The 16,498-nt window shown below is 36.9% G+C and overlaps 1 protein-coding gene across 4 annotated transcripts in view; it reads left to right on the forward strand.

The window, feature by feature from the left end:
• PCSK5 (proprotein convertase subtilisin/kexin type 5) overlaps positions 1 to 16,498 on the forward strand; it is a 245,810-nt gene that overhangs the window by 44,031 nt on the left and 185,281 nt on the right. For all 4 annotated transcript variants that reach the window (XM_026866351.1, XM_026866352.1, XM_026866353.1 and 1 more), the window contains exon 3: positions 3,641 to 3,754. In XM_026866351.1, coding sequence (XP_026722152.1) covers positions 3,641 to 3,754 — 114 coding nt within the window. The remainder of the gene's footprint in view (positions 1 to 3,640; positions 3,755 to 16,498) is intronic.

Consider the following 16,498-nt stretch of genomic DNA (forward strand, 5'->3'; position numbering starts at 1 on the left):
CATATGCATGCTCTGGCAAGCATGTAATTTATCCCACTCTGTATGAAATCAAATGGGTGTTTTATTTATAGTAATTATATGCATACATAAAGTTGTCACTAGGTCTTATGGGAAGACAAGAAATTATAATTCTTTTTCTGGCTTTGGGTCTGATAGCGCAAGCTGCACAGGCCTTCTGCAGAATTACTCTTTCGTATGTTTTCCCTAACTTTGCTAGGAGCTGAGGAAATAGGAGTAATAGGGGCAGGCCCTGCAACAGATACTTAATCTAGAGTACAGTCACTTTTTTTGCTAAAAGGTGGTAGATAAGATACAAAAAAATATTTATCCATAACTCACTAAAATCTTACCACCTACTGTACTACAGGCTTGCAGATTAACTCAGTTGATACAAAATCTTGTACAAATATATGTATATTTGTACATAAATACCCACATATATACAAAATTCTTTATGGGTCAAATCATTGTTTCAGTAAACTGGAATTGTAGAGTGACACAGTGTTAACGTTGCTTAGACTAAATAACTAGCTGATAAGTGTTCTCAATAATGTCTGCAGTAAAGAAAACAGAGAAAAGGATTTAACTGGGCAGTTTTTTGAGGCATCAGTGTATGCATGTATCAGTCTCCAGAAGTACTATGCTGCCTTTATGTTTCAGTCTTTTTAGTGGTCAGCAGATATTTGCAGCTGAATAGGCAGTAAATAAATGAAGGCAACATATTTTCACAGTGGATAGTAGAGTTTTGCAATTTGCCTTGTCAGGAAAATCCTTTTCATTCATCCATATAGAAATGGTATTAGGTTGTTGAAGTTCTACTTAAACCTGTGTTGCATGGGCTCCTGGTATATTTTACACTCCTCTGGCTCCATTTACAAAACAAAGGTGTTTTTCAAAAACTCACAGTTGATGATGATAGTTCTTACAGAGGCCGTGATGCACAGGAGTCCTTAATGGTAAATTAAATGCCCTGGGTCTCTGATTTACAGCTCTTCTAGGCAACAGTAGTGTTAGTAGAAGACTATCTTCTTCCATTAATGTTCATGCATCTAAATCAGAAGTAGCATTGGTAGAAATCCTCTTCTGCAGAGTCTATCTCATTGTTTTTTTCTTTGTGGACACTTCTATGACACTATCAGATTTTCAGATTGTGTTGGTAGTAGGAATTTGTAACTCTTCCCTGCAGACTCAAGATATGAATCCATTTTTGTAATGAGTTACCATGCGTTTCATGTGCTCTGTGCGCTCTTGGCCTGTGCAGTGTTGAAATTTGTTGACTTAAACAACTTTTTCAATGTGGTAACGTACTCATGTGATTAATTCCTACAGCTAAGGATGAGTCAAGATCACAGTAAATACTCTTACAGCATGGAAGACTGAGATCCCTCACTCAGTTGAAAATGGTTCTGGCACTGAGACCCAAATGTTGTAATAAGGCTTAGAAGGTGGATCTTCATAATGGAATACCCTGATGGCCATGATTGCTTATTCAGACCTGTTGAAGCTTTTTTATTATGGGTTGCTAAATAATAGTAATAGAAGTGAGGTCCATGACCTATGGCAATTCAGGCAGCTGCGTAGTCAGAGGTCAAATGGTACATAAGATGCCTTTCAGTTGGCTTCAGATGTGTTAAGAGGTCTGGACTACCTGCAAGGAAAGAAGCTTTGAAGAAAATCTGTTGTGAGAGTCTAGAAAAGAAAACATATTAGCAGCAAGTGACAAGGTATTAGCGTTCATCATGTCAGTTATAAATCTGCCTTTTTCATGGATGAGAGATCTAGTTAAGAGGATTCTTGATCCCCCTTTAAAGCAGCCATAAGGCTTAGTGCTTACCAAAGTCTTGTGGTTTTCCCTCGTTTGGACTTTGCCCAGATACACTCTGTATCTTACAGGCCTCCAGACCTTGTTACATCAAATGGTGCTGAAGACTGATTAGCTGTCTGCTCCTGATGAAGGAACCTCTGGATCCTGTAAGATCTGAAGGGGGCAGTCAGCTCTTGGCTTCTTGAAAGGGCATGCATCAAAATGAGTTTCAGCCTGAGCTGAACCAGGAGTACAGCAACCAGGAGAGAAAGGCACACTATCGAATTTCTCAATTCTTGTAGAAGTAGAAAGGGATCTATGACTCTTCCTAGAAGATTTAACAGAGAAATGGATTTAAGTGTGAACACTACCTGATAGTCTGTATTCTTAATCTGCATAATTTATCCTCTAGAATAATACTCTTGACTCTGAAGTTAATAATTGAGAAGGGGAAAAAATCTTTTCTTCTTTATAAAGAAAACCATGAGGCCTTGCCAACCTCTATGAGTGTCGTAGGAATCCTCTCATGATGAATTCAGAGATTCCTTGTATTTTCATCTGACCAAGAAGTAAGAGGCCATAGTGGTATTCTAAAGGTGGAAGAGATAATCCTGGTATGCATCTCAAGCAAAATTTATGTTACTGTCAATGGACCTGTGTCTGCCTAGAATTTGAATGGGTCCACAGCAGAGGGATTAGCCTGCTAAGGGTGTCAAAGTGTCAAAGAAATATGAGCTGGAAGTAAACTTCTTTGATATACTCACAGTTTATGTGCACACACAGATACTCATAAGCATCACAAATAAAAGGTGCAGAGTTGCCTGCTAGTAGGAAATGGCTGTCTTGCTCGGAGGGGTGAATTGAATTTTATAGTTATATCTCATGAAACAATTCAGCAGAAATATAACTGTCAGGGAAGCTAGATGTGTGTAAATATAACTTGGGTTTCTCTGTGTATAGCTTATATTATTTACGTTTAGAGAAACTAGCTCCCATTTAGAATAGCTAATGCAGAAATAACTTGAGTGCTGTCTGCTCTAAGGTTGATGTCACTGTTGGTGTCACCCTTTCTAGATGTGTCATGAATCTTTGTAGATATGTCAGACAGACAAGAATATAACTTTCAGAACTAGATTTTTAATGGTTATGTTTATTTTCCCGTTTCAGGCTTTTTTTGGTGGTTGTTGTTGTAATTTGACCTGTTGCTCAGTACCCAGCTGTTTCTCCCTGCTGAGAACTTAGTATAAAATAAAGTTCCAGAGTGCCTGGCTGAGAGAATCTTGACAAAGAGTCACTGTGCTAAAAATACAGTTCAATTTTGTATTTCCATTCCAAGTGATGAAGGTGATTTTGATATTGGTTCAACAAAATATTTGAATATTTTTCTGATTGTTTTTGTTTGGGGGAATAGATTTAAATCAAAATTTAAAAAGAAATGAAAACAGCAAAACCCCCATAAACTGTCAGAAATTTAATTAATTTCTCATTGTAATATACAGTTACATTTTGTAAAAATAACTGGTTTTATAAATTTGAAAGACACACTAATAATGAAAACCTATAAAATAATAGCATTCAAAATATGATAGCCAATGAAGTCCTTCTAGCAGGGGATTTAAATAGTTGTTCAGGGAGATTTGTAACACTAACTAAATTGGACATATTCCTTAGTGAACAGTATGCCAAGGTGAGCTGTGCTTTCCCACTGCCAAAATGAAGTCTTTAACATGAAATATGTCTTGGACTATGGTAATGGGAAACTTCCCAAGATTTCACACATTTCTTGATAATCTCCACGGAACCCTAACACTTCCCATATGTTTTCCTTGTTGGCAGGTGGAGTGGATACAACAGCAGGTGGTTAAAAGAAGGATAAAGAGGGATTATAAGCCTGGTGGTACCCAATCCACTTATTTCAATGATCCCAAGTGGCCAAGCATGTGGTACATGGTAAGTACATACAGGGTCATTTGCTCTGTTTCATGCTAGTGTTTAGTTGTCTGCTGTGATGTTTTGAAAAGGAGCAGAATAGTATGTTAAGAAAAAGCAAATTTGGGGGGTTTTATGTTACTAATAAAGGTCTGTAAACTCCTTATAATTATAGTAAAGAATTCCTAGTGGTCCCTGCAATAGGAAACATTTATTAATGCTTTCATTCATGAATGCTTCCTATTGCAAGATGTCTTGAGAATTACTTATTAGAGGATAAACTTTCAGCAATGGGAAGGGAGAGAACTTAGCCACAATCTGTGAGAGCAGTGAAACCACTTGTTTTCAATGTGCCTAATTCACTGTCTCCAACATCAATGTGATAGAAATGTCTTGTGTCCTGAAACAGGAGAAAAGAGCCTTGATCACTGTTCAGTGTTATAAATACACTCTTGTTTGTCATGAACAATTACATTGTTGAAATAAATGGATTGTGCTGTTTCCTGTTGGACATGAGTTGCATGTTTTCTGAGCAAGATGGTGGGATTTTTTGACCTGATTGTCACAGTTAATGCGTGGAGTAAAACTCTCTGTGGTTTAAAAATGTCCTTATTTTGCCTAGGAAGATGCAAATCATAGAAGCATAGAATAGTATGGGTTGGAAAGGACTTTTAAACGTCATCTTCAACTAGATGGGGTTGCTCAGAGCGCTGACCAAACTGACCTCGAATGTTTTCAGGGATGGGTCATGTACCACCTCTCTGAGCAACCTGTTCCAGTGTTTCACCATCCTCATCATAAAAAATGTCATCCTAATATCTGGTCTGAATCTACCTTCTTTTAGTTTAAACCCATTACCCCTTGTCCTACCACAACAGGCCCTATTAAAAAGTTTGTCCCCATCTTTCTTATAAGCACCCTTTAAGTATTTAAAGGTGGCAATAAGGTCTCCCTGGAGCCTTCTTGTATTTAGATTGAACAACCCCAACTCTCAGCCTTTCCTCACAGGAGAGGTGTTCCAGCCCTCTTGATAATTTTTGGGTCCCTCCTCTGGACCCACTCCAACAGGTCCATGTCTTCCCTGTACTGAGGACACCAGAGCTAAACACAGTACTCTAGGTGGGGACATATGAGAGCAGAGTAGAGGGGGAGAATCACCTCCATTGATCTCCTAGCCGTGCTTCTTTTCATGCAGCCCAGGATGCAGTTGACTTTCTGGGTTGTGAGTGCACACTGCCGGCTCATGTCCAGTTTTTTATCTACCAGTACAATGAAAAGTTGTATTTAGTAGCAATTGACTCAGCAGACATGTTTTCATTTTGACGATTGACTGACTTTCTTTCGCTACTGTCCTGTTGATGTACTTCTAAATCTCTACATGTTGTTTTCTCCCTACATCACCTGTGTTCCCGACAGTAAGACACTCAGAAGGTTTTATGACTTCATAGATTGAATTGCTTTAGATAGGGAGGAGAATATGCCTTTCTGGCAACTATATGTAAGATAATTTTCCTGTAAGTAGATACTGTCTTTTCAGGTATTTTTTTACTTTCAAAGCATTCGTTTAATAGTGGATGAACAAGATTGTCCTAACATACTTGAAAAAATATTTTTAAGGTTTTATTCATTTCATTCTGACTTGTAATTCATTGTTGCATACCCTGAAAAACAAAAAAAAAACGGTCACAGGTAATTTGTAACTAACAGTAAACAGTTCCTGTTAGTAAACAGTCAGAAGTCCTTATCTTCACAGATAGGTCATATGAGTGTGTCATCAGTCAGAAAGTCTAGTAGCTTTGCTACTCATTTCCTGAATACTTGTATTTTAATGAGAGGATAAGTAACAACTTTAAATCAAAAATTCCTCTTATTTTTATTAAAGAACTGTACTACTGACTCTTCTTTTCCAGTGAAAATATTGTTTCATATTACTCTTTCTGAGCTATTAGAGATCTGTATCTTTCAGGTAGTAACTCTCCTCATACAGTAGAAATCTGTTTTATTTCAGTTTAATCACAACACTGGGTTGATGTAGCTAAGGGAATTTTCCAGAAATTCCACTTTGAAAACAGATTTTATCCAAAATGTAGTTCTTTTCAGTTTATGAAAGCTGTATTATTTTGGGTCATGGGATCATGGCAGGTCTTTTTCCCAGTTTATTGAAATGTGTGTATTTGTTTGTCTCCTTTAATATGTATGTTTATTTAGTCTGCTTATGCTATAAAAATGTTCATAAGTCATAAGGTGACAGACAGATTCAAATAAATGGCAGTAAATCATGATACTGTGTCCTGTCAGTTCTCATTTAAAAAAAAAAAAAACAAAAAACCAGCATTTTTAATTGGAACTATGAAATAACAGTGATTTATCTTTAGGTAGTCTGCTATTATTGCTACAGACTTTCAGCTCTGTGTTAGACTGAAAAACAGGAGGCCAAATTTCAAGAGAATAATAGTAGTAGTCTAGCAAAAGCCCACTATATACCATGTAGGGAAGCTTAAGTAATTTTAATTTGTGCTCCTAGATTTGTACACAGGGTTTTTAGTGCCAACATAGCTTTCTGCTGGAACTAGATTAGTGGGGTGGTTTTTAACTGATAATAGATGCTTATAGCACTTGCCTCTAATTTTGTTTAGGCAGGTAGCAGTCTCCTATTTATAAATCAGCTGTGTTGCCTAGCCACACTGTTTCACACCTGCCCCACAAGTGCCACTCTAATACAGAAAGCACTTTAGGGCAGCAAACTGACTATACTGTTTGTCTTGTACAATTTTCAGAATATTGTCATTTCTATACCTGTGGAAGAAGGTCCTTACTTGCAGACCCTCTGGGAAGAGGCTGTTCCTGGCTGATTATATTTATCTCTACTGAATACCTCTCTGAATTTGCAATATCTTTAGTCATAGTGGCTTAATGACATTTTGTTGAGAGAGATCAGCAAAATATTAGCGAGTATACTATTTCAGCAGAGACAATAGCTAAAAATATTGATATGTTAATGGGTTGAGTTCAGGACTGACTTGGGCCATCACCAGATATGCTCATTTGACTGTATTTGTAATTGCAACTACTTTTGTTAATCTTATTTATAATACATTTATAAATTGAAGGGGGAAAAGTGGAATTTGAGGTTAGTTAATGGTTTCAATCATTGCTATGTCAGAAAGAGGTTTTTAAGTTGCTGGCTGCAGATGTGTTATTGAGAAAGTTATAAAGTATCATCATGTACAGGTTTGCACTTGGGTTAATAAGTAACTTTGTTGTGGGTTAAGAACTATACCTTTGGCCGTTGAACTGGCATAATCTCTAACAGGGTCGTAAATGTAGTTCAGATTTGTTGACACAAGTTCTTTTATTCAAAGACTTTGTCAAGGAATATCTGATTTATATTTTTCCTTCCCCAGCTTTTTCTTCACAAGTACCAGCCCTTGTAATTTTAATTGTCTGGGCGACAAATAATACATTTTCATTTGTGTGGTATCCATGTCAGGAAGTTACAAGCAGGATTCAGATCTTATTTCTTTTTTGAGCCATCACAGATTTTAAAAGTATCTCTCAATAACTATTCTGTGAACAAATTAAAAGGTCTTAATTTTAATTGCTCTGTTTTTTTTCATTCATGTAAGCACATAAATAAAGGTATTTAGCGCTTTATAGTTCTGTGGAAGCCAAAGCAGACAGAGCTTCCAGAGCCACTCATCACCTAAACAAGTATACTTGTACTTTTCATTACCAGACAATTATCTATTGAGAAGTTACAGCTTCATGTGCTTTCTAATAAGGAAAAGGCAATTTTCTTCTGGCTTCCCTCCCTCAAAACAAGAAAAGTTAGAAAAAAAACAACTGCTTTATGATGACCTCTGAAACCTGAGGCACCTATGCTTAAGAGTAAAATAGAATATTTTTACAGATTTAAGTAACATGTGAAACTTCATCTGTTCAACTATTAATTGAAACTGACCTACAGAATTGGGTCCAACTTGCTCAGAATGAATTGATATCAAAGGAATAAAATCAAAGGGAAAGAAGTTCTCTAGTTAATATCCCCTTCCAGATTCTGAGTCAGGAGAGAAGTCCAGTATGCCATCCCCAGAACTCAGCTATATTTTTATCGTCATGTTATATCTAATAAATTTCTTCTTTTTCATTGATGCTGACAAAATCGCCTATTTGTCAATAATGGATGTACTATATACAATCAGTTTGCATAACTGAGAGAGGTCAAAGTCAACCCTGAAGTCCTACTGCTATCTGAAACTGTTTTACTTAACTTGTAGTAATAACAAACAGTGTCTTTGAAATGACTAAGGGGACTTTGTGTCTAACCAATTTCACTGTACCTGTCAGTTGGCTTAATGAGTTTCCTGCATCTTGCCTGCCTGGGAAAATGGTCATAAAACCTAGAGGAGGTAAATACAAAAAATGTAAAAATGTATGCAGAAATGTGGTTAATATAACTAACTTTGACTTAATAGACTTCAATCACATGACTCTTCTTGCTGACCATTTTGTTTTGCTCCTCACTTCAGAAGAGATTTGTAGTAGTCAACTGAAACTGGAATCACACAGGCACACAAGCACACCTTTCTGCAGCTGTAATCTAGCTCTTCTGTGATGCTGGACTCCATCGCGTATTTTTTCAAAATAGAATGTAAATGCAAGAAATTAATTTAACCATTGTTTATTTTTTTAACAAACCATTAACAAAGATGTTGACTATGTCTTTGCAGTCAGTTTGGTCAGGCAAAAGTCTTTTTTGACACTAATCAAGAGTAATCCTCTTCAGTACTGCTATCATTCATTCTATTGTTAATAATAATTACTAGTGCTGACAAGATTCTCTAATTTGCAGAAGTTTCAACTTCCTGACAGGTTCTTCTCACTCTGCAAGGCCTAGGTACTGCTGGGCAGCAATCAAACATATAATAGGATATTTCTGTGGGACTGAGAATTTACTAAAGGAGGAGTATGATGTTTAGAGATGTGAAGCTGGAGGCAGACACACTGTTCTTTAGAGTACCTAAGAATAAATATGATAGTTGAAATGTATAAGCCAAGTGTTTTGTTATCACTGTATGCCACTTCATGAGAGAAAAAGGAAATGGGTATCCAGAGGCTACTCCTTAGAGCAGAAGAAGGTATGGCACTGCCAGAGGAAAAGAGGAGAAAGCTGGGACTTACACTGCAGTAAATCACGGGGGTGAGATGGTATTCCTGTGAAAAACTATAGCATGAAATAACAGAGCAACCCACAAAAATAAATAATGTAACTTTAAAAATGGTGTTATACTTGGAGAAAAGCTAGACAGCATTTCTAAAATGCATACTTGGGCGTCATCCTGAAAATTTTTATAGCAGTGAAACTTACCTGAGCACAGAGGAAGATAGCTGACAATATCACTAAAGTTGTAAACCATGGCAAGAAGTAAAACATGGAAACTTGATTGTCAGCTTCTCAGATAGAAAATGGGTGAGATAGTCACATTCATAAGCTGCTTGGAATGGAGGAAAAAGGACACCACTTACTACATATCCAAAGAAAACACTTTCTTTTAATTGCCATTGCTTAACACATCCCACACAAACACTGAAGTAAAACTTTAATTTTGCTTTACATGTATCTTAGATCCACAGTGATGTCAGCTAAACTTCTGTCTTAAATAATTTTAATGTGTGTTTTTGCTGTTGATCTCTATCAGTGAAGTACTTATTTTCCTTTTTCAGAATCTCCTTCCTTTTCTCAACCTTTTTTATTTTCTCTTCACATTTATTCCTTGTTATTTTTTCTTTCTAGAAATAAACTGTGCTTTGGGAGTCAAAATGAATTTGAAGGAGTGCTAAGAGGACAACTTCACAGTCTTGTTTGGAACCCAGAAAAAGGGCTTTTGTGAAGCTGCATTGTACCTCTCCTTAGACTGTTAGTTTTCTCTGAGAGGTTGCAATGTAATAGAAGAGGCCTTTAAGACACTATAATTTACATAGTCTTTTTAAAAATAAGAAAAATGTATTAGGTAAATATAATACAACTCGCTGAAAAAGTCACATTTTCTTACAAAACTTCTGATAAGAAGTCTGTAAACCTAAGAAAAGATACAATCCCTGGCTGTGCTGTTTCTACAACTGCTTATATTATGTCTTAGCTCTGGGGGCTTTCGGAAGAACATTCTCTATTTCTAAAGCTGGACTGAAAGGAAAACCATTTGCACAATTTGAAGTGTTTTAGGGGATTCACGGTGGAAGAGGATTATAGCAGTGCCAGTGGGGCGCAGTAAAACTAGATGACTGAGCCACAGTGGAAACTAACATTTACAAATTACTTGGTGAAAAATACTTGGGGAATTACTTGGATGAGACCGCTATATAATATTGTTTCAGAGTTATAGATATAGTGTGATGTTTGTGAGATTTTTAGAAAGCTGTTGAAGATAAAAGACTTGCTGGAAAGTTTAACTCATCAGCCAGTATTTATCAGTCATACTTTTATATTTGCACTATAAGATTTGTGGTATAGACAGATGAAATATAATTTATACTGCAGCTGAGAACAGTCCATGCAGATGGATGATATCTGAATTAGTTGCATCTAGAGTTGGCTACCTTGAGCTCTGATGCTGTAACCAAAACCCAGGAAAATTTGCTTACTTTTTGCTTTCAGTAAGGACTGCAAAATCAGCATTGCTTTGAGCTTCAGTGAAGGGTCTGGTGAATCTGGCTTACTTTGGTCCTCATAAAACTCTTCCAGTATGTTACACAGTGCTCTCCAGTTAATTTGTGAGCTCCCATGTGAGCTATACTAGCACTCACTGGGAGGGACAGATGCTCCTGCTGTGACACGGTATAGCTGACTCTAGACAGCAGAATGGGGCTAATAAGCCTTTATCAGCAGTGAGTTACGTGAGTCTCCTAAGGTCCTATAGCCATGAAATAAGGTGGAGGTAAAGAGTTAGACAGGCCAGTTGCCTCTTTTACTGATCACCACTGATGAGGTCTGTGGTGAGTTGGCTTATCTTGTGCCTCTTTTCCAACTCCACATGCGAATGGCAAAAGAGAGAAAAGGGCTTTACATCCCTGGCCTGGCCCTTAATGAGGTCAGCTAAGGCAGGTCAGACTGTGGAATGAGACAGCAGGAACAAAGGAAGGAGTGACAGACACCTGATGGGTCAGGCTGTAGAGAGGTGGAGGGTAGAGTGGATGTCACACTGGGTCCAAATGTAAGCCCAGGTACAGGGGGGACAGAATCTGGGACAGAATTTCACCTACCACATGCTAACACCACAGCAAATGAATACCTGTCACCCTCCTTTATGACCTCCTAAAAATTTATTTCCAACCCACCTATGTCAGGAATTGGCAGCTAAGGAAAAAACCTCACTCTCTTTTCATTGTCCTCCCAGAATTGTTCTCTCTCTCTTTCTGTTTGTGCTGTGGAAGCCAAATCATTGTTCTTTCTGAGGTGGCATGGCATGCTTGTAAGTGTTTTGCATATGTTGTAATTTGGTTTGGGTTTTGCATGCACTTGTGGTTTTTATTGCATGAGAAGGTCAAGTTTTTGATGGTTTAGGAACTTCAGATGGTCTGTGACCTAACTTCAGTGGAAGTGCTGCTAGAAAGAATAAAGCTGCCTATAAAATCATTACCTTGCAAATCTGTGTGTGGAAACACACCTCTTGTTCTCTGTGGACATAACATAGTAACATAAAGTCAGGTAATGCACAATTTGACCTAAATTCATTTCCTGTTGGAAGATGACATATTTATAAGTAATCAAAAACCTATAGAAGTGGATTTATCCTCATCTACTGAAAAGAGTTTATTAGTGCAACTAGTTTAACAAGATTAACAAATAGTTTAAAGACAGAACGACCAGACAGGCTACTTCATCTGTTCCTCTGGGACATTTAATTCTGATTAAGCAGCCCTTGAAGTGCCCAGGAAACACAAAATGGAAGCCAGCACTGTTCAGGGGTTGTGCCAGCATTTTCACTGAACCAAGAAGCAGCAATACTCAAATCATTTCCAAACTTGCTTCTTTGGGAAAGATTTTTCTGAGTGTCAAAGATTTGGAAAGAAATCATACAGCAATAGCACACATTCCTCTGCCTATTTACTACAGTGATTTTATCTTCAGAGGGAGTGTATTCACTTTTATCTTTCAAAAATTTATTTTAAATTGGATTTTTTTTTTTTTCTGGACAACAGCTGAGTCACATTAAGAAACTGCAGGTACTTTTCTGTTTAATGTCATTTGTGAAATATCATTTGTGTATAATACTGTGTTTTTCTGAACTGCCTTTTTCTGACTAGTTTCTGCAATTAATTAAAGGAATGATAGTGCCACAAAATCTTTGGTGACTTTCTAATGAGGTATGATAAATATCTGTCTTTAGCTTTAGTTCAAAATGAACAGCTAACAATAAATTATGGAATATAAATGTATATAAAATCACTAGTATTAACCATTGTAAAGTGTGCAATCCTGGAGCTACCTCTCATAGCACTTATTCAGGAAAATCATTCACATATACACAGAAGTACATACTTCTCTAGAAGTATAATTTTTCTCTTTCCAAAGGAGAAGGAATTTGGCCATCATTACCTTCTAAGGGTAGTTTTCCAAGATCAACTGCTTAGTTAGCTACCCACTTCACAGAATTTTTTAAATCAAAATCAAGTAGCATAACAATTTATTTTGTTGTTCAATACTGAGCATTTTATCAATGTTACTGAAAAAAAGGAAGAGGTAATTTAATTAATTGTAAAAAATACTGCTTTGTTTCAAACACTATGTATTTTTTTGCTACTGTTTGCATACTAAAATTGCAAATTCTTTGGGAAAGAGATTGCTGAATATTATATCTACTTAATAAATACTTTATAGCTTTTTTTTCACACAAAGAACACCATATAAATATCAGGAACACCAAAATGACCAGAAGTGCACAGCCATAGTACAGAAGAATCAATTCTGAAGTTTGCCTGCCTTGTGGTCTGATTGCTAAAGAATGAACTGGTATGACATGTTCAGTTTGCCCTCATCAGAAGCAAACTTGTAACCTATGAGACATATGAATTTCTGACACAAACAATGGCTATATTACTTCCTAGTCATTAGGGTGCTTCTATAAGACAATTTTTAAACTGTTCTGTACAGAGAAGAGACTGATCATGTAGTGTCCTTTGTAAAGAAGAAATTGGAGAACCACTATTTAGTTCTAGGATGTTAGGTCTCATGCCAGTTTTTAAATGTCATTTTGCCTCACTTTACTCTCTTATCCTATGACATACAATACCATGGGAATGGGGATGTCAAAACACTAGGTTTCCTGATTCCTGCATCCATGCTCTAACACATCTTTCTATATATCACAGGTGCAAATGTATTGACTAAAACTATAAGTATGCAGAGGACCTTAGTTCTTGCTGACCCTTTTTTGACCTTAATTTGTGCTCCTTTTTCAACCATGTTTGAACAACCCCCACCACCACCACCACCCCCAAATAGTAACAAAACACCAAGAACAAACAAAAAAACCCAAACCAGAAGAAGCAAAGATAGGGAAAATGGAGACTTCAATAAAGTGTGTTCTGCACCACTTCATTAGATGCGGGTCATCCCTTCATCTTTGGCATTGCTTGTAGCCACTCTAATGTCATGAAATCTCTTCTGTGAGTTACATCTGTTACTCAAGCCCTGTGAAGAGGATTTTCTTCTACCTAGACAAGAAACAGCAGAGGAGACTACAAGTGTAGCGAACTCTATCAGTGCCATTTTGGACAGAAATCCAGCAAGTGTTTACACATCTCCATGATTTGTAAATACAGTTTCAATGAAAAGTAACCTAAATAAATTAAGTGATCATTTTTAATTCAGCCTTTGAATACAGGATAATGTCAGCACAGGACCCCAAGTCTCATCGCAATGAGGCAGGAGGGTTTTTTTTTATATATGCCAATTCTAAGGTGTGGAGCAACACCAGCAACATCTGTGCTTGCTCTTCTGCTGTGGAGGTTATAAATTCTGCTAAAACTTAAACACTGGAGGTTTCAAAATAAACTAATTTCCAGCAGAAATGCATGGTGATCAGAGGGAGGAAGTGTGTGGGAGGGAAGAGTCTCAGACTGCCCCAGGAGGTGCAAGTGTGAATCTTTTACAGTATTGATACCACTTTTGTCTTACCCTTTCTATGTCATTAGAGTCCACTAATCCATGAGTACCATGCCATTTAAGCATATAATTGTCCTGGCTTTATCTATTTTTATATGAATTCCTAACAGAACAAATCAAGTTATTTTCAGTTTTGAAAAAAAAAAACAAACCTATATTAAACCCAGATAGTGTAAGCACAGAGGCCTAAGAAGAGGCAGATATACATAAGAGACTAAACATTAAGTACGTAGTGGGGTTTTCCTCTTCTGTGTCTTTTGGATAAAACAGTTTATTAATAAACACTAAACTACTGCTTGGGAGATAGTGTTTTGGTTTTTATGAATATCAACTGCTGGTTACAAGATTACATTTGGGAGCCAGGAATCCTGTTTATAAAAAAATAAAGACAAGTTAGGCAAATAAAACATGTTTCTGAAGTTAGAAAAAAGTTGAATAACTTTTCCTTTGTTCAACTTCCAGGTACTCTTTCACATCCATGATTAATGTTGAATCAGGAAGAGACTTTTTTCCTTAGAAGGCTCCTGGTCTGGCTGCAAGTAGGCTGTTTAGAAAAGTTTAAGTGCAAGCTTTCAGATGCAGTGTTTGAATGGGCTTCATATTATACCAGCTACTGAAACACTGAAATCCATATATCCTTGATTAACTAGGTCCCCATCTACATGAATTGAAATGTGGATAGAGGAATTAATACAGCCTACTTAGAAAGGGTTACAGGTCTGCGTACAGAAAACATGATTCTGGTAAAAATCCCTGAGTTCTTGCAACCCACTGAATTTGTGTTTCAGGACTTCCTCAGAACCCTCATCTAATGATGTTTCCCAAGACACCAAAGACAGGCTCGAGGTTCTGTTTGTCACATCCTACGACCTACAGTATTTTGCCCTCAGCTTCTTAATCCTGTCCCCATCACTTGCATCATCTCTTATGACTACCTGAACAGTAGAGACAAAAAAAAAAAAACAAAAACAAAACAAAAAAAAACAAAACCAAAAAACCACACAAAAAAATGAAGAAAGGGCAAGATTAAATTTTCTGACAACCCTGAGAAGTTAGCTTGGTTCAGCTTTCTTGAGGATTTTGACACTGAGTTTTCGGTGTCTAATCGCTTAATTTTGATTTTGTTAGATGTGATTGCTACCCTCATATGGTTTTCCTTTTTAAAATATTATCACCTGGAGTTTCTGTCTGCTTCCACTCCAGATTGGTGATGAACTACTACTACTACTACATAGAGGATAAAAGTATTGTGAAAATGAAAGCATTCTTCTATTTTATGTCTGTCCTTTGAAAATGTTTGTCCAAACACACCATAACAATGACCCATTTTTTGCTTAATAGGGAAGTTGTGTGATACTGGCCAGTGAGAAAACAAATATCTGAGAGGTTCCTGTCTTTTAAGCCCACATTGGAGATGTGGTCTGATTTCACTGTGTCTGTCTGCTGCTTCTTTAGTATTCAAAGGTTTCAAGTATTGACCACACTAGAGGAAGTAGCTTTGATCTCGTTTGGGACTTCAGACATGCTGATAGCCTGAGACTGTGTTATACATGCTGTAAACTATTACCACTGAAACATTCTGAGGGCTAATTCAGTCAATGAATGAATCTGTAAGGGTGGCCAAAACCACTTTGTAAGCTTGGTTTGTTACTTTGCCAAGCCCTAGAAGAAGTCTTAGATTGTCTCAATATTTGAAAGACTCACACACAGGATTTATCCCACAATCTAATAGGAAAAATAAACCTGAGGCTGAGCCATGGTTCTCTTTGCTGTTCAACAGGTAGAAGTTGTAGGTATGAGTGTGACTGAATGAAACAGAGGTTGTGATGCACATTGCCTCCATGAAGGCACTAAGCGACAGAGATCTGATGCAGTTATCTTGTATGAGGAGGGACAGGAACAATTTATATGTCTCTATTTGTGTTTAGATAAAAAATTCTAAGATCATTATTTATCTGCTAGGCAGTTTTGAATATGGATGTTACTAGGAAATTAATACACATAGGAAAGTTCAAATTAAAAATAAAGCGCACAATGACAGCATTGAGCAGGTTTCCCCCATTTCTTCTTTCTGTAGCAACCTTGTGATTATAGCACACTGCATGAAATTGTTCATTTGATTCATGTTTTGGTTTGGGGGGAGGGGGAAAAATGCAGAACAATCGAATAAAATATTTAGTGTTAATTGAAAAACTCTCACCTAGGTCCTTGTTTTCCCCTTTGTATCCATGTTAAGACCTGATGTCCATAAGTCAAAGGATGATAGGTCAACTGGGAGAAAGTGGTTGAACGGGAAAAAAAAAAAAAAAAAAAAAAAAAAGCAAAAAAAAGCAAAAAAGCTGTTTTGACTGTTCATAAGAAGACCAGAGAAATCTTTAATAATAAAGTGGCTGATAGCAATGGTGCTGTTAATGAAAATTCTGTCCAACAAAGTATACAGGCACATGACCAGGTCTCAAGCACCGCAATGAAATGTCATCCACCTGAACACTTTGCAGATCAAGGATAGATTTAAGCATATTCCTAGAATTCAGCATGCACTCACCAACATTATTTGGTTGCTAACTGGCCTAAACTTTGTGTTTAAATAAGCCTGTTAT

The sequence above is a fragment of the Athene cunicularia genome, assembly GCF_003259725.1.
Source record: "Athene cunicularia isolate RWA chromosome Z unlocalized genomic scaffold, athCun1 chrZ_part2, whole genome shotgun sequence".
Lineage (NCBI taxonomy): Eukaryota > Metazoa > Chordata > Aves > Strigiformes > Strigidae > Athene > Athene cunicularia.